Raw genomic sequence first — 17646 nt, forward strand, 5'->3', positions numbered from 1 at the left:
ACCGAAACTAAGGGAGGATCCAGGGTCATCTGATCCAGCCCCGACTAAATGTTTTAGCAAAAAGGAAAGTTTTAAGCCTAATTTTAAAAGTGGAGATAGTGTCTGTCTCCCGAATCCAAACTGGAAGCTGGTTCCATAGAAGAGGGGCCTGAAAACTGAAGGCTCTGCCTCCCACTCTACTTTTAAATACTGTAGGAACCACAAGTAAGCCTGCAGTCTAATGGGGTGAAACAGTACCATAAGGTCATTAAGATGTGATGGGGCAAGATTCTTCAAGACCTTGTATGTGAGGAGGAGGATTTTAAATTCAATTCTGGATTTAACAGGGAGCCAATGATTCAATATCAATATAGCAAAAATATGCTTTCTCTTTCTAGCCCCTGTCAGTACTCTTCCTTCAGTTTGGATCAACTGAAGTGTTTATCAGGACATCCTGATAATAACAAATTACAGTAGTCCCGTCTAGAAGTAACAAATGTATGAACTAGTTTTTCAGGGTCACTCTGAGACAGCATGTTTCTAATTTTAGAGCTATTGTGCAAAGAATGTGCTCCACATCATTTTTTCTCCTTGACCCAAACAAATTCACTTCTTAACTTTAAATTCTGGTTAAAAAATAGAAATGTTCTTAAAAGCTAGATCAACAGACATAAAGATGTTACAGGTATTGACAAAAAGGGAAAAAAAGAATGACTTTTTCCCCACTGGAAATTTCTTGTATTAAACTCAGCCAATACACATTTGTTTAAACTTTGGACCTTGTTACTTTATCACTAAAGTTACAGCTTTCTTGGAAAATTATTTATTTACTTCTACGGTTCACTGAGTTCAGTTTATTTTGTTCATACTGCCTAACAACAAATTAACACATTGAACATCAGCTGACCGTTAACCAAGAACGCTTAATGGAATAAAAGCGGCTTGTGGCTCACTATGAAAATCTATTTTGTGCTCCTGAAGGTATTTGCTTCAGGTTATTCTCTAGTTTGTGTCTCTTTTGTTTTCCAAGATGAGGTTTGACAATGTGCTGGCAGAGATCAATGGCTTTGGAAGATTCCAACTAAGAACATTCCTCTTGTTAATAATTCCACGGCTGACTTTACCATTTAACTTCCTGCTGAATAATTTTATTACATTTATTCCCTCTCACCACTGTGATATCAGGTCTCAGAATAATGGAGGTGTTTTCAGGAATTTATCTTTGGAAGAGAGGCTCAATGTTAATATCCCTTTTGAGCAGGATGGGAGTTTGAGCTCCTGTCAGATGTTTGCAGAGCCTCAGTACCAACTGCTGTCAAACTCTTCCAACTTAACCTACATACCCACAATGCCATGCCAGAATGGTTGGATATATGACACCACCATCTTCAGATCTACTCTGGCTACAGAGGTGAGGATCAATATTTCCATTTAACAAGCAGGAAATTAATACCAGTTGTGAATTAGCCTATGTTTTCCTTTTGTCTCTGTTCCCTTTATAGTGGGATCTGGTTTGTGACAAGAAAAAAATGAACAGAGCCACGGCCACCATATTCTTTGTGGGGGTCATGTTAGGATCAGGAATATTTGGCTTCCTTAGTGACAGGTGAGTCCATGTCATCACCTTTAAAATCGAGCACAAACACACTGAATAATAAAATCAACTATGCTTAACATTTTTTTGTACAACTATGGTGACAAGTCTGTATTGATCTGGGTGTGCATTGCCAAATATTATGATGAGCCCTAGATAGCAAAGAACAAAATTGTATTGCCAAAAGTAATCATTCACAGGTACTTTGCAAGTAGGGTGGAGTAAGCCCCTCTATTAGGTATTTTAGTATTTTTAGTATTTATTTATTTATTGTCATTGTCAAGAACAATGAAATTGCGTTTGGGGCTTCCATACAACCCAAAAAAGAAGAAGAAAATAATAAATACCCCTTAAAACCCAAGTGTACATATTTAACCCAGTGTGACTCCAATGCAATAAGACAATCCTTAGCAATAATGTTCGTAGAAATTCAGACAAAGACCTGAGAAACATGACAAAATACAACAATGCAACCCATTCAATATTATTGTACTGTGAGATATGATATCAGATATGATAGTTATCTATTTAAGAAAGAGGGGGGGGGGGGGGGGCAGGAGGGGGAAGAGAATAAAGATATGATGCACCAATGCAGACCAGTTCATTGCTATTAAGAAGTTGGATATGGTTATTGTCCGTGAGAGGGGGGCAGAGAGTTCAGGAGCCTCACAGCCTGTGGATACAGGCTGTTGGCCAGTCTGGATGTTCTGGCCTGTATAGACCTGTACCTTCTCCCTGAGGGCAGCAGATGGAAAAGGTGGCGCGCAGGGTGATGTTGGTCCCGCAGGATACTGTGCACCCTCCTCAGACAGCGAGTGGGGAAGATATTACTGATCTCTGGCAGACTTGTTCCAATAATTCTGCCAGCTTCCTTCACCACCCGCTGGAGTGCTTGCTGATCGGCCTTGGTGCAGCTGGGGAACCACACTAGAAATCCATACGTCAGAATGCTGCTGATGGCACAGTTGTAGAAGTTCAACATCAGAGATCTGGGAATGTGTGCGCTCCGCAGTCTCCTCAGGTAGTAGAGGCGCTATTGGGCCTTCCGTACAACTGAGGTGATATGGTTGCCCCAGGACAGGTCCTCGGTCACAGTTACCCCCAAGAATTTAAAACTGCTCACCCTCTCCACCGCCTCACTGCCAATGAAGAGAGGCAGATGGTTGTTATGACCCCTCTTCCGGAAATCTACAATGATCTCCTTGGTCTTTTTGGTGTTTAAGACCAAGTTATTGTCGTGGCACCATGACTCTAGTTGTTGCACCTCTGTCCTATAGTTTGTCTCATCATTGTTGGATATAAGTCCGAGCACTGTAGTGTCATCTGCAAACTTAACAATGAGATTGGACGCGCAGGAGGAAATACAGTCATGGGTGAAGAGAGTGTATAGCAGAGGGCTCAGAACACACCCCTGAGGGGCACCGGTGTTGACCACAAGGGTGGAAGAGGTGTTCTTACCCACTCTGACACTCTGTCTACGGTTAGTGAGGAAGTCCACAATCCAGTTGCACAGAGAGGAGTTAAGTCCCAGTTGGTGGAGTTTGGGACGGAGTTTGTATGGCCGGATGGTATTAAAAGCCGAGCTGTAGTCTACAAAGAGGAGCCGTGCATAGGTGTTCCTGTGTTCCAAGTGCTTCAGTAATGTGTGCAGCACTGTGGCGATCGCATCCTCGGTTGACCGGTTCTCCCTGTATGCAAACTGGTGCGAGTCCAGGGATGGTGGAAAAGCAGCTCTGATGTGTTTAATGACCAGTCTCTCCAGGCATTTGGCGGGAATGGGGGTGAGTGCCACAGGTCTGAAATCGTTCAGACATGTGACATTTGACTGTTTTGGGATGGGAACGATGGTTGCTGCTTTGAAACAGGATGGTACCAGTGAACAGGACAACGAGGTGTTATATATAGAGGTGAAGACGTCCGCCAGGTCCGCAGCACAGTCTTTTAGCACCCGGCCCAGCACTCCATCCGGCCCGGCCGCCTTCCTGGTGTTAATGCTCCGGAACACACGCCTCAGCTCATGAGTGCTCAGGACCGGAGCAGGGTCGGTTGAGGGGAGAGGGGACAGGACAGGGTCGGTGTTCTCCCTGTCAAAACGGGCATAAAAGAGATTTAGATCCTCAGCCAGAGTAGAACTGTCGGCTGAGGGTGATGGTGTTCTTCTTTTGTAGTCCGTGATAGCCCTGATGCCCTCCCAGACCTGCCTTGGGTTTGTGTTGTTCTCAAACCTGGCCTCGATACGCCTCCTGTGCTGCTGCTTGGCAGTCTTGATGCCTCTTCTCAGGTTGGCCCTGGCAGCACTGTATGCCTCCTGGTCCCCGGATTTGAAAGCGTTGTTCCTTGTTCGAATAAGTTGTTGAACTCCGTGTGTCATCCAGGGTGGATTATTAGGGAACACACGGAATCGTTTCCAAGTTGTTACATTGTCCACACAGAAACAGATGTAGTCCAAGACAGTGGAGGTGTAACTGTCCAATGCGACACGATTGTCAGTGTCCTGCACCTTGAATACATCCCAGTCTGTGCAGTGGAAACAGTGAGTAGGTGAGTTTGGATGCTTCCATAGAGGCCTCAAAGACAGAACAGTGGAGAACATCACTAAGGTCCTTTATCTAGAGTACTGTTTATATTTAAAACAACCTTTTTTGAAATACTTCAGGTCAGAGGGATTTCACTTTTTTCTTTATAAGAAATATTTCAATTATGTAAAAGTACACTATACTGACAAGGCATTAAGCCCACCCAAACATTACCCATACAGGAACTGCCCAAAAGGCAAAGCCGTAAAGTTCCAGCTCCAGGTTGATGCTGGAGAAAGTTTGGATCTCTGCAGTTCTTCTATCAATAGTGTCCCTTTTTTTCATGTGCTATGGCCCTCGGCACTTGGTGCTCTGGAACCTTGTGTGGTGTGTGGTCACTTCACGGCTGACTTGTTGCAACAGTGGCATCCCATTACATCACACTCAAAATCAAAGAGGTCTTCTGAATGCCCCCTTCATTCACAAATGTTTGAAAAGGCAGACCGCATGGCTAGGTCTGCCTTTTTTTAACATCTGTGACAATGGGACCAGAATTATTTTAACGTTTTTTTATTTTCTCATTAATTTTTATTTTATTTCATTTTGACATTTAGTTTTTAATTCAATGTATTTTCAGTTAGTTTCTACAGAGGATTTTTTTTTGTTTCAGTTTAGTTTGTCTTGTTGGAAAATGTTTAGTTTTAGTCTTTTTAATTATTACTACATGGTTGGTATAAGCCAAAGGCAAGATTTAGGATAGCCATTGCAGGTAGTACAATTAAAATTACACAATTTTTTGAAAGCAGTTGACTCACAGTCTTGTAGACATCCAGAGTCTTAATAAAAAATGTCCATCAATACCTCATTGGTATGTAATAAAGGTTTTGCCAAATTAAGAAATACTGAAACAAATATTATTTCCTTACTTCCCTCCTTTATTTTATTTTAGTTATTTTTCCAAGTGCAAAGGATTTTTTTTTTGTTTTTCCATTTTTTTTCAAAAGTCTAACATTTATTTTGATTTTAGTGAGCTAAAAAAAACATTCAACTTCAAAAATTAGGAGAAAATAAATTGTTCTTAACAGTTGTAATCTAGGCTTTTTTTCATTTAAGTGTTCCGTAGATTATTTGACTGTAATTTTTTAAAAATTTGTTTTACAGGTTTGGCCGGAAAAAAACACTTCTGTTGTCTTACATGGCAAGTTTCATTTTTGGGATTGCGACCGCTTTGTCCTATAATTTCCTAATGTTTGCCACAATGAGATTTTGTACTGGACTCGGACTCTCTGGAATTAGTATAAGCTCCTTCGTCCTCTGTGAGTTGCCTGTCATTCACATCGAACAAAAAATAAATGAAACATCACACTGACACAATTAAATTTTTTTGAGATGATGCCCATACAGGTGTGGTTTGCTCAAAATCCTTATTTTTATCAGTAACCTCAATCAGTGTCATTATTAATAAAAAAAATACATAAAATTCCTCCACATAGGTCTTGAATGGGTGGAAATCAGGCATCGGACTACAGTGGCTGTTTTAATGAGCTTGGACTGGAGTGTTGGTTGTGTTATTCTACCTGGAGTGGCCTATTTGATCAATGATTGGAGATTCCTGACTGCTGCTGTAATCTCCCCACTGTTTCCAGCTATGCTCTGTTGGTGGTAAAGACAAATTAATATCATTATTCAGTTTTCATGCAGGGAAAACTAGTTCCTGTCTTTCTAAAAGTATTTAAAAGACCTTCTAAACCTTCTCATTGCTCTTTCTCATAGGTGGCTCCCTGAGTCTGCCAGGTGGCTGATGAGTAATGGAAAAACGGATGACGCTCATTTTTACCTGAGTAGATGTGCAACAGTTAACGGCAGAGAGGATGTCATGGCTGACTTAAAACCTGAGGTACAACATTTTCATTATCAGCTAACTTCAAGACAGAACTGTACACTTCACAGCTCCTTTCTCTGAATAAAGTTTCCTTTTTACTCTACAGGTTCTGTCTACAGTAATACTTGTAGAAGATGAAAACAGAAAGTATTCCTATTTGGACCTCGTGAAGACACCCAAAATGAGAAGGCGCGCTCTACTTAGTGGCATTGTGTGGTATTTATCTTGAACATTTAAAACATTATACATAAGTATATAAACTATTTGCTCATTAGTACATATTTAATGGTTAAAACTGTGGACAAAGGTGTCCATGTCCGTGATTGGGAGGTTCATTGAATAATTATTAATAACCGAGAAATGCATATTTGATCTTCAACCTTAGAAGATCCACCTTTAAAATTTGGAGACAGCTGTCTATATCCATGATAGGGATGCACCAGTATGTTTATTCAGTCCAAAAATTAAAACAATGCCCAGTTAGGGCCTTGCATTGTTAAGGCCCACTTGCCCACGATGTGGGCGATCGTGGCTCAAGAGTTGGGCATTCGTCTTGTAATCGGAAGGTTGCCGGTTCGAGCCCCCGGCTCCGACAGTCTCGGTCGCTGTGTCCTTGGGCAAGCCACTTCACCCGTTGCCTTCTGGTGGTGGTCAGCGGGCCCGGTGGCGCCAGTGTCCGGCAGCCTCGTCTCTGTCAGTGCGCCCCAGGGTGGCTGTGGCTACACTGTAGCTTGCCATCACCAGTGTGTGAATGTGTGTGTGAATGGGTGGATGACCGTGTATAGTGTAAAGCGCTATACAAATATTTACCAGTGTCTCTTAGCTACAACCAGTAAACTTGGCTGAAATGGTGGCATTATCCCCCAGGTTAAAACCACTGGCCGTTATGATGGCAAAAACGGAACTGTAGAAAGCCAGATGTTGATGTTGTTTTCTTCTTCTCTGAGGTGCATTTAGAAAAAGTAAAAAATATCACCACCATAATTTTGTATTAAGGAAATTTACAGCTACATTGAGAACATATATTCCAAAGACAACACTACATCTAAATTATTTCTGGAGTCTTCGTTTTTGAGCAATTCAGCTCTTGAAGTTATTAAACCTCAGCCTAGTTGGTTAGCTCAGTGGCAGAAGCACTGTGCCCCCACCCCTCCTTACCTACTCCACCTTTTGCTGGAAAGTCTAACAAGGACATCCAGGCAACCTTCAAAAGGTCAACAGCAAAATTGCGTCGAAAACATTGGCCCAAATCTCATGTCTAAACAAATTTTTAACTAGACTAGACTAGATTAAACTGCCAAGAACAGGTTATTCAACATCATGTTTGCTGAACTCTAACACTGTTTCGATAACAATGGTTTTACTATTATCCATGTCAGATACCAGGTAGCTAATGAGAAACTACTGTTCTTTGGGGCAACTGTTTAACTTTAAAATGACAAAAGTCTGGTCTTGCTCGCAGGTTTGGAGTGGCCTTCGCTTATTACGGGATCAGCTTGAATATCAGCGGATTTGGTGTGAACATTTATCTCACACAGTTCATCTATGGTGTCATAGAGATTCCAGCCAAAGGATTCGTCTTTTTCACCGTAGACAAAATAGGTCGAAGGTGGAATCAAGCCGGGATGCTCATTTTGACTGGGCTGCTTATATTCAGCAGTGTGTTTATCCATGCAGGTATATGATCCATTCAAATGTGTAGATGTATTCATTTTAGTTTATTAGCTTACTTTCTAGTATTATATTATTTGTCACATGCACCAAGCCATGATTCTTTGACCAGACTGACAAAGACTACACATAATTCACTCTTGTTCTGGAGTAGTTTTGCATGATTCAAGCTGCTAGTTCATAAAAATTCATTGTTCTAGTCTTGGCGCAGCCCAGTTCATCCAGTGTCTGAAGTAAACCATGTTAGCTCCTCTTCAATGTAGTTCTTCCCGTGAAACGGTTTTCTTTAAACAGTAGATTGTTGAATTAGTAATTACCCCCATATCTGACATAATAAATTAGAAACAAAACATCTAAGATGTTCAGTGTTTAGTCTGAAGGTTGAACTTTTAGCTCATTATAATTAGTTGAATATGGGATGACCCCATTATCTGTATGAACTAAATTAAATGTCCTTATGCGTTTGTAGTATTTAATCTTCTAATAAATTCAGTGAAAAGTCTTAACTAGAACACAAGGTGAATTATAGTGTTTTCTTTTCAGATAGGGGGGATCTTCGGACAGCTGTGGGAGCTTTGGGCAAGATGTTTTCAGAGGGCTCTTTTACAATCGTTTTTCTGTACACAACGGAGCTTTATCCCACAGTAATGAGGTCAGTAAAATGCACATTGTCTTTTATTTTGCTGCCTGATAATCAGAGCACAACATTTGTTTTATTTTTTCTTCTTTTTGTAATTCAGGCAAAATGGATTGGGATACTGTTCCTTTATGGCCCGTGTAGGTGTGGCTGTATCCCCCTTGATCATGCTCCTTGAAGACGTGTGGGTGAATCTGCCAAGTTTTGTTTTTTCCCTGGTGGCTTTAGGCTCCGGACTGTCAGCTTCTTTGCTCCCTGAGACGTACAATGTGCGTTTGCCAGAGACTATTGAGGACGTGGAACAGACAACGTACTGCGCTTTAATGTAGAAAAATCATCCAAACATGAGACATTATAAACATTGTAAAATGTATATAAAATTATGTACATTTTAAAATGAAAATGTCTTTTGTATTTCAGAAGACGATCAGTCTCCGCCTCTGATGAGAAATCTCCTGCCTGTGCGTTTTTGTCAGTGCAATCAAAATCCCCATAGGACTACACTAAATCACCACAGCAACTTGATGGGAGCAAACAGTTTAAACATATGTAAAACAGTGTCTTTTACACATGTTCAATCCATGTTGAATATGAAGTCATTTTACCTCCTCGTGGGGGAAATATCCAAATTTAGCTGTAGTAGAATTCTTATTTGTTGTTGCAGAGGGTACAAATGCAGTGCCTTTCACATGTGTGATCTAAGTACATACCGCTGTGTAGCTATAAATTTATAAAAAACACAAATACCTCAGTCCTTTCATTAGATTGAGTATGTTAGGAAACTTGAGCTAATGAAGAAGCACGGTTTGTTAGATTCAGTTATATATTTTTTGCTCTAAATCTGATTGTCTTGTGAGTCATACGTCTGTGTTCTTTAGTAAAAATAAATCTAAATAAATCTTGAAACCCAATTTCAAATACTGTATGACATATTTGTGTTTGAGGTGTTGATTTTATGCTCGATAAATGAGGAGATCCACAGTTATTATAAATTAAATTCTATCTATAAGTGCAAGAGCGAGTGCGGTAACTTGCTGTAAACAGAGACAAACTGATACAGGGAGTGCAGAATTATTAGGCAAGTTGTATTTTTGAGGAATAATTTTATTATTGAACAACAACCATGTTCTCAATGAACCCAAAAAACTCATTAATATCTAAGCTGAATGGTTTTGGAAGTAGTTTTTAGTTTGTTTTTAGTTTTAGCTATTTTAGGGGGATATCTGTGTGTGCAGGTGACCATTACTGTGCATAATTATTAGGCAACTTAACAAAAAACAAATATATACCCATTTCAATTATTTATTTTTACCAGTGAAGCCAATATAACATCTCCACATTCACAAATATACATTTCTGACATTCAAAAACAAAAGAAAAACAAATCAGCGACCAATATAGCCACCTTTCTTTGCAAGGACACTCAAAAGCCTGCCATCCATGGATTCTGTCAGTGTTTTGATCTGTTCACCATCAACATTGCGTGCAGCAGCAACCACAGCCTCCCAGACACTGTTCAGAGAGGTGTACTGTTTTCCCTCCTTGTAAATCTCACATTTGATGATGGACCACAGGTTCTCAATGGGGTTCAGATCAGGTGAACAAGGTGGCCATGTCATTAGTTTTTCTTCTTTTATACCCTTTCTTGCCAGCCACGCTGTGGAGTACTTGGACGCGTGTGATGGAGCATTGTCCTGCATGAAAATCATGTTTTTCTTGAAGGATGCAGACTTCTTCCTGTATCACTGCTTGAAGAAGGTGTCTTCCAGAAACTGGCAGTAGGACTGGGAGTTGAGCTTGACTCCATCCTCAACCCGAAAAGGCCCCACAAGCTCATCTTTGATGATACCAGCCCAAACCAGTACTCCACCTCCACCTTGCTGGTGTCTGAGTCGGACTGGAGCTCTCTGCCCTTTACCAATCCAGCCACGGGCCCATCCATCTGGCCCATCAAGACTCACTCTCATTTCATCAGTCCATAAAACCTTAAAATAATCAGTCTTGAGATATTTCTTGGCCCAGTCTTGACGTTTCAGCTTGTGTCTTGTTCAGTGGTGGTCATCTTTCAGCCTTTCTTACCTTGGCCATGTCTCTGAGTATTGCACACCTTGTGCTTTTGGGCACTCCAGTGATGTTGCAGCTCTGAAATGTGGCCAAACTGGTGGCAAGTGGCATCTTGGCAGCTGCACGCTTGACTTTTCTCAGTTCATGGGCAGTTATTTTGCGCCTTGGTTTTTCCACACGCTTCTTGCGACCCTGTTGACTATTTTGAATGAAACGCTTGATTGTTCGATGATCACGCTTCAGAAGCTTTGCAATTTTGAGACTGCTGCATCCCTCTGCAAGATATCTCACTATTTTTGACTTTTCTGAGCCTGTCAAGTCCTTCTTTTGACCCATTTTGCCAAAGGAAAGGACGTTGCCTAATAATTATGCACACCTGATATAGGGTGTTGATGTCATTAGACCACACCCCTTCTCATTACAGAGATGCACATCACCTAATATGCTTAATTGGTAGTAGGCTTTCGAGCCTATAAAGCTTGGAGTAAGACAACATGCATGAAGAGGATGATGTGGACAAAATACTCATTTGCCTAATAATTCTGCACTCCCTGTACATGATAGCTGCCATGAATCCTGTGGTTTAAAATACAATAGGAATAACCACATTTCTATTCCTCTGACAAACTGCCCTTTGACCTTAAAGATCTGCATATAAGACAAACACATCAGTCCTACAGCACTAAATAATAAAAACACACAAGATTTAAAATTTCCTCATTCCTCAATATATGGACAAAAGTGTGTCTTTTGCCACAACTCCTAATCTTTGAATTCAGATGTTTTCACCAGTTGCCACAGGTGTGTAAAATCAAGAACCTAGCCATGTGGCCTGTTTTTAAAAAGATGACCTTGGTCTTTCCTCCTAGATTTTCCATGATCAGCTGTAAGCGGCATTATTGTAAAGTGGAAGCGTTTACGAACTGCAGCAACTCACAGCCATAAAGTGGCAGACCATGTAAAGGTACAGAGCAGGGTCACCAAGTTGGCATAAAAATCACCTGCACTCTGTGGTTGACTCAGCAGCTGCAGAGCTCCAAACCTCCACTGGCATTATCATCAGCACAAAAACTGCAGCAGCTCCTGTATGTGGCCCACATTTGCCACATTTTGCTACAGTTTGAATTTACTTCAAATCACCTTAAAAGTTTCAGATGTTGCCAGCAAGAGCCGGTCATACCATACGGTGTAATTTATTAGGTGACATTTTGGTTTAAAAATATACCGGTATATATGCTATTATTTGGCGTGCCTTCAACAGATCACAGTATTACCTCATAGAACTTTAGTCTTAGCGCACTGATCAGTCCTAACTGCTGCTGGTCCCTTACAAAATAAGAAACAGAGATGCTATTAAAAAAAAGATAAAATGATGTAATAGAGCTTGATGTCTTTAAAATGCTTTCCATCAGCTTTTTTCATTTATTCCTATTGTTTTTGCTCATGTCCTGCTGTAACAGGACTTTGAACCCTGTCTCACATTTTTGTAACAGCAATAGCCTTTTTTTTCATTGCTACTTTTGCTATTTTGTTATATTATTTAAAGGAAATAAATAAAAAGTGGTCAAAAACCACTAAATGCAAATTGTCTTTTTCCCATGTTTGCCCATAAATTTCCACTGAATCGCAGTTTCTTTATTATTGATGAGTCATTCCGCTGTGTCAACAATGGAGAGCCTGCAGTAGACTAGAGCGAGCTTCTATTTACAGTCACATAGATAAACATTAGTTAACTTGTTAAGACAGGTAAAACACTGACTTATTACAGATAGTCCAGAAGCAAATCAAACAAAGATTTGCTAGTTTTGGATATAGGCTACAAGCAACTGAGGACTTTCCTTTTCTTTTTAACCTTAAAGGAAGACATTTCGTTTACAGCAGGAGGCTACAATGAAGTTTGAGAATGTTCTTGCTCATATTAACGGATTTGGAAGATTTCAGATAATGATCATTGTGATCAGTTTCATCGGCCGCTTCACTCTGCCTTGCCACTTCATGCTCAACAATTTCATTGCAGCTGTTCCCTCTCATCACTGTGACATCAGCTCTCTGGATGATGTGGGTATTTTTATGAATTTATCCCAGACAGAGAGGCTTCTTGTTACTATTCCAGTTCAGCAGGATGGGACTCCAAGCTCCTGTCAGATGTTCCAGGAGCCTCAATATCATCTGCTATTTAACACTTCCCACATCACTGATGCGCGTAAAGGGCCGTGCCAGAATGGATGGGTGTACGATAACACTACTTTCAAGTCTACTCTGACCTCAGAGGTGATTCTTTTGTACTTTTTTTTCTATTGTGAAATAAATTAAAATGTATTTGTTCCTAATTATTAAATAATCCCACAACCAAATGTAGAATAGCATCTTTTTTTTCTTTGTACAAGTGGGACTTGGTGTGTGATAGAAGAGGGAAAAACAAAGCAACTGCTACCATCTTCTTTGTTGGAGTCATGTTTGGAGCGATGGCCTTTGGCAGCCTGAGCGACAGGTATCAGCGATTTCCAGTGTTCCAGCTACTGAAAAAAACAAAACAAAGATTGAGACTTTCTGATTTTTCCATAGGTATGGCAGAAGGATCATGCTGCTGGTATCATACGTGTCTGGGATGGTGTTTGCTGTTGCAAGCGCCTTTTCTACTTCCTACGTGATGTTCATGGTCCTGAGGTTCCTTACTGGCTTCTGCATCACAGGCATCGTCATCGTTTCAGCAGTCCTCAGTGATTATTTCATTTCATCATCTAAACATACACTGTATCCGTTCTTATATCAGCTTCACTTCAGAAGCCACAGAGGAGAAAATATATAATACTATTTCAATGCCATGTTGACTGCTGTGAGCAAGCTTTAAATGTAATCGCAAAAAAAATCTTAAATCTATTTTTTTTTTCTAGAACAGAGGAGCTTTGCACACATTGATTACACGTAACAGGTCATGATAGCAGGCAGTGTTTAGTCAGTAGCAATGTTCCCTCTAATTTTTCATGTGTCTAAGCAAACGCACAAACTCCCTGAGCGGTCCCTTGGACCACTGTGAGCGACATCAGACGTGTGCACTGTGGTCACGCCAGCATCTAATCCATCCAAGTTACATGGTTTATTAAAATAATCAAATTACAGCATTTATGTTAGACTATTTTTAATTAACTGCTTTAGCCCACTTACAATGAAATTATTTAAACAACTGTTGCCATATCATTTTTTGATTGGTCGACATGGTACATTTTTCCACCAATGGGAAAGGGTGGGGTTTTTTCGTTTTCCTTATAAAACGCTGTTTTTACCGTTTCTTCCCGCAGTAAGTATAAACAACGATAGTATTCAGGAAGAAAACCAAACATTGCATTTTTTTTAATCACAATTCTGGTTTTACGTGGCCTATCAACACGATTTAAAAACTGGTATAAAGTCCACACTTTTTCCGTCAATTGTTCTGTCTGTCCTGCTCACATCTCCAATGGTTGTCCACGTTGTCATTTAACGTGGCTTCACTTCACATCAGCCACGCCGCTTTGTTAGCTAAAACACCGGTGTCGGCACATAAGGACGCTGTCATAGCCTGTCAATAACGTTGATTAGCTGCGTATATATGAATGTGAATCGCATTATTGGCTGGACTATGGGATAAGGTAGCATCGTTCTAATCCCATACGGGAGCAGCCAGTCACTCACTGACTAACACTGCAAAACAGAATTGTTAAAGTATTAATTTTAATTTCAATTCAGGTCAGATTTTTTTTCCGTGCGCAACGCAGATTTACTGTGCGCAGACACCGTGCCAGCAGTGCGCAATTGCGCACGCGTGCAGCTTAGAGGGAACATTGGTCAGTAGTCCTGTGAACTTTTGACTTGCAGTACGAGTAGTGCCGTATGCTTAGTAATGTAATTTAAAAATGAGGAAAAAAAAAAGATCAAAATGAGCTGCTGCAGACGCCTGTTCAGCTTCAACTCTGTGGGGGGGGGGGGACGCAGAGAGAGCACACTGTATTGCAAATTTTTGCATAAAAGACAGAAACTCGTTCCCAAATTACAGTATTATATTGCATTATAGAGGATAGAGGCACCCACTCTCTTTTGGCTTGTGTGCGCGCAACAACATTTTTTCAGCTCATGTAAAAGTTCTTTGAATTGTGTCCCCTCTAAGGCTGCTGATAAGCATCATACTAAAAGCTTTCTTTAATTAAGCTACTTAAGAAATGAATCGACTGCTTGTTTATTTCAGGTGTGGAGTGGGTGGACATTGAACACAGGAAGATTGTGGGAGTGATCGACAGTTTATCCTGGACGTTTGGAAATACAGTGTTTTCACTTATTGCCTATTTTGTGAATGATTGGAGGAGGCTGATAATCAGTGTTACATTACCTTTAATCTTGGCCATCTTCACTTGGAGGTATGACTAAGGCATGTTATCAAACAGAGGCTCATTTCAGTACACTTTAATCGCTTTCACCTGGAAGTCTGTAACTGGTTAACATCCAGCATCGATCTAGTCATGCATGAGTTGAAGGACAAACACAGATTAAAAATATTTTGCGCACCGATTTAATAACATAATACTAATGTTGTAATAGTAAAATTTTAAGCACCCCAATTTCTGCCTTTTACAACAAAGCTTAATTTAGAAAATTTAAGCATTGAAATAATTTGATGATTCCTCCGTAACTAAACACTTGCTTGCCACTGCATATATGAAACAAAAAATGGCATGCATATCCTTGCTTGTCCTTGTCCTGATAGATTAGTTATGAAATTAGTTATGAAATTTTAACAAAACTCTGGGATTGTGGCCTTCAAGGGAAGTGATTTTGGGTAAGTGTAGACACTTGACTCTTGAAGGAAGAATAATTAACTGAATACAAAGACTACGTATCTGATGCTTTACAAAACTTGGGACTCAAGGATAAACTGAATAGATCTTGGTGGTCAAAGGTCAAGCTCCCTGAAACCTCACAAGTGAAGTTTTGAACTCCTGAAAACTGACAAAACTTGACAAAAATTTAAAATGAAGCAGTGTGATGACCACAGGGACAGTGAACTGATAAATTTTAGCTGAACCATAATTCTTTATAGTCTGTGACATTTAGATTCTGAATGTATGGTTTCTTCTTATTATCATCCATGTTTGAACCATTGTCTGTTGTCATGGCTTCTGCAATCTGTTTTATTAAAACCAGCTTCATTGGTCAACTATTAGCTCAAAATCTTCTATCAAGTCTTCACTATGTCTCTCAATCTGAACAGATATTTGAGATTTGTTTTTATTTTAAATGCTGCATTGCAATAGGCCTACATATGGGTTAAAAATGATAATAATAATAATTCCCCCCTAACATTAGGTGGATGCCAGAGTCAGCTAGGTGGCTGATTGCCAATGGAAAGCTGGAGCAAGCTCAGATGTATCTGAAAAACTGTGCCAACATGAATCGGACAGAAGAGTCGATCCACACACTGGAAATAGAGGTTTGTAAGCTCCAGATGGTTAAGTCAAGGGAGCCAAGTAGAGTCCATTATGGTGTTATTATAGGCACTAATTACACACAAAGAAGGTGAACAAAGGCACTAAAGAATACAGTGTATTCTTATCTAAATGTAATCGTAGGTTTTGTTCTGATCTTCACAGCATTGTTGCAAATGGAAGCTTGCCCTCAAATGGCTTTGAATTCTTTCAGACACTATCCACCATTGTTACGACGGAGAAACGAGATCGAACCTACTCTTACCTCGACCTGATTCGGACACCTGAGATGAGGAAACTGGCCCTGCGTACTGGTATATTATGGTCTGCATTCCCAGGGCTTTACAGTGTATTGAATCTTGTGTATAAATTGTAAACCAACAGATTGTTCACTAACGAGCCGCTTCCTTCTCCGTCCCTAGGTTTTGCGTTGCAACTACATTTTACGGCATCAGCTTCAAGATCACAGGTTTCGGGCTCAACATCTATCTCACTCAGTTTACCTATGCATTAATTGAACTTCCTGCCAAGCTGGCAGTCCTCTACTTACTGGAAAAGATAGGCAGGCGACACACTATGGTGGGAACTTTGCTGATGGCTGCCATTTGTCTTGGAATCAATATTGTGATACCAAAAGGTAGGCACTTCTTGATCACAGGCTTGATCTAAGATTTGGGTTGTTTTAAAAAAATATTTTTCAAGAAGACACTGCTGTCACTACCAACGTAGGGAATGGTGGTAATGTTGTATGTTTTACAGCTTTGAAATAAACTACATGTGATAAATCAAAAGAAAATGGAAAATCAAAAAGAAATGAGGGATCACTCAATATTGTTGCACAGTATTTTAAATCTTTTTTTTCCTTTTTGTACTGTTACACTAACACACCATCTTCGTTTGTGTTCAAATTTGGCGGTAATCGTGATTCTGATGCTCTTTGTAGAAATGTCGGTCGCCACGACTGTGGTAGCCATCATTGGAAAAGGGTTTTCTTCAGCATCCTTTGCCACTCTAGTGCTATACAGCTCTGAGCTGTACCCGACTGTAGTAAGGTAACTCTACACGCCTAATTCCAATCTTCTGCTTTTGAATAAACTCTTCAGGACATCGCTTTTTCTGCAAGATCCTCTGATTAAAACTAATATGTTTATGTTTTCAGGCAGAATGGTATGGGTTACAACTCGTTCATGGCTCGGTTTGGCGTAGCTGTGGCTCCTATGATCCTCTTACTGGATGAGGTCTGGACGGAGCTGCCACAGGTCATCTTTTGCTTTGTGGCTGTACTCGGGGGAATAGTAGCAAGGACCCTTTCAGAGACCCGCAACAGGTGCCTGCCAGAGACCATAGAAGACATTGAACAGAAGCAGTAGTAAAGAATCTCTGACATGAACTCGTTCGGCCCGTCAGATATTCTACAGCCAAAGTGCAGTCTATTCTGTGAACTCAAGTGCAGTTTACTCTAGAAACTGCATAACTTTAAAGGATTTCAAATAACCAAATCAAATAATTACACTACCACTACTACTATGATTGCATAAAGCAGCAGTTTCATTAAAATGCGCACAACTTTTACATTTTTCTGTTTTAGTCCTACTAATGTCTACTTTGAGAACCATTTCCAGGTGAGAAATTATTGTTAGTGTTATATTTCCAATAAACTGAGTTTCATTAAATCTGTTACATTTTACTTTCCTTTTGTTCCTAAAAAAATATATTGTGGCTGAGTCGAAGTCCAAACCGTTTATTGGATTTTCCCAGAATTTCTAAAGTCATGTTATGCATAAACATAACGCTGCACTGAAGTAGATCATTCTTTTTTAAACAGCAGGTGTTCAAGTACTGATTCA

The 17646-nt window shown here is 40.1% G+C and overlaps 2 protein-coding genes across 3 annotated transcripts; both read left to right on the forward strand.

The window, feature by feature from the left end:
* Positions 1–959: 959 nt before the first annotated feature.
* On the forward strand, positions 960–9172 carry LOC147327766 (solute carrier family 22 member 7-like). Of its 2 annotated transcripts, none has more exons than XM_086297581.1 (10): positions 960–1390; positions 1482–1585; positions 5251–5405; positions 5583–5751; positions 5863–5986; positions 6078–6187; positions 7434–7648; positions 8186–8294; positions 8383–8604; positions 8700–9172. In XM_086297581.1, exons 1-10 carry the CDS (start codon positions 1010–1012, stop codon positions 8773–8775), a joined length of 1665 nt encoding a protein of 554 aa, XP_086153707.1. In that variant the 5' UTR covers positions 960–1009; the 3' UTR covers positions 8776–9172. The 2 variants fall into 2 exon arrangements, with proteins under 2 accessions (XP_086153707.1, XP_086153708.1); XM_086297582.1 differs by having other exon boundaries at positions 8383–8589.
* Positions 9173–12071: 2899 nt separating this feature from the next.
* LOC147327767 (solute carrier family 22 member 7-like) lies at positions 12072–17485 on the forward strand. Its single transcript, XM_086295666.1, has 9 exons — positions 12072–12614; positions 12731–12834; positions 12909–13063; positions 14566–14734; positions 15681–15804; positions 16014–16123; positions 16222–16436; positions 16743–16851; positions 16959–17485. Exons 1-9 carry the CDS (start codon positions 12234–12236, stop codon positions 17167–17169), a joined length of 1578 nt encoding a protein of 525 aa, XP_086151792.1. The 5' UTR covers positions 12072–12233; the 3' UTR covers positions 17170–17485.
* The last annotated feature ends 161 nt before the right edge of the window (positions 17486–17646 follow it).

This window comes from Aulonocara sp. 'chitande type north' Nkhata Bay, linkage group LG6 (genome assembly GCF_057382095.1).
Source record: "Aulonocara sp. 'chitande type north' Nkhata Bay isolate Kocher_YH1m ecotype deep benthic linkage group LG6, A_spYH_male_GT1.1, whole genome shotgun sequence".
NCBI lineage: Eukaryota > Metazoa > Chordata > Actinopteri > Cichliformes > Cichlidae > Aulonocara > Aulonocara sp. 'chitande type north' Nkhata Bay.

What these genes read in the sequence shown, in the direction of transcription:
- LOC147327766 (XM_086297581.1), top strand. Translation starts at nt 1,010, where the DNA reads ATGAGGTTTGACAATGTGCTGGCAGAGATCAATGGCTTTGGAAGATTC. An exon ending in CCAGCTATGCTCTGTTGGTG is followed by an intron (nt 5,752 to 5,862) that starts GTAAAGACAAAT and finishes TCTTTCTCATAG; the next exon opens with GTGGCTCCCTGAGTCTGCCA. An exon ending in ACAACGTACTGCGCTTTAAT is followed by an intron (nt 8,605 to 8,699) that starts GTAGAAAAATCA and finishes TTTGTATTTCAG; the next exon opens with AAGACGATCAGTCTCCGCCT.
- LOC147327767 (XM_086295666.1), top strand. Translation starts at nt 12,234, where the DNA reads ATGAAGTTTGAGAATGTTCTTGCTCATATTAACGGATTTGGAAGATTT. An exon ending in CAATATTGTGATACCAAAAG is followed by an intron (nt 16,437 to 16,742) that starts GTAGGCACTTCT and finishes TGCTCTTTGTAG; the next exon opens with AAATGTCGGTCGCCACGACT. An exon ending in CTGTACCCGACTGTAGTAAG is followed by an intron (nt 16,852 to 16,958) that starts GTAACTCTACAC and finishes TTATGTTTTCAG; the next exon opens with GCAGAATGGTATGGGTTACA.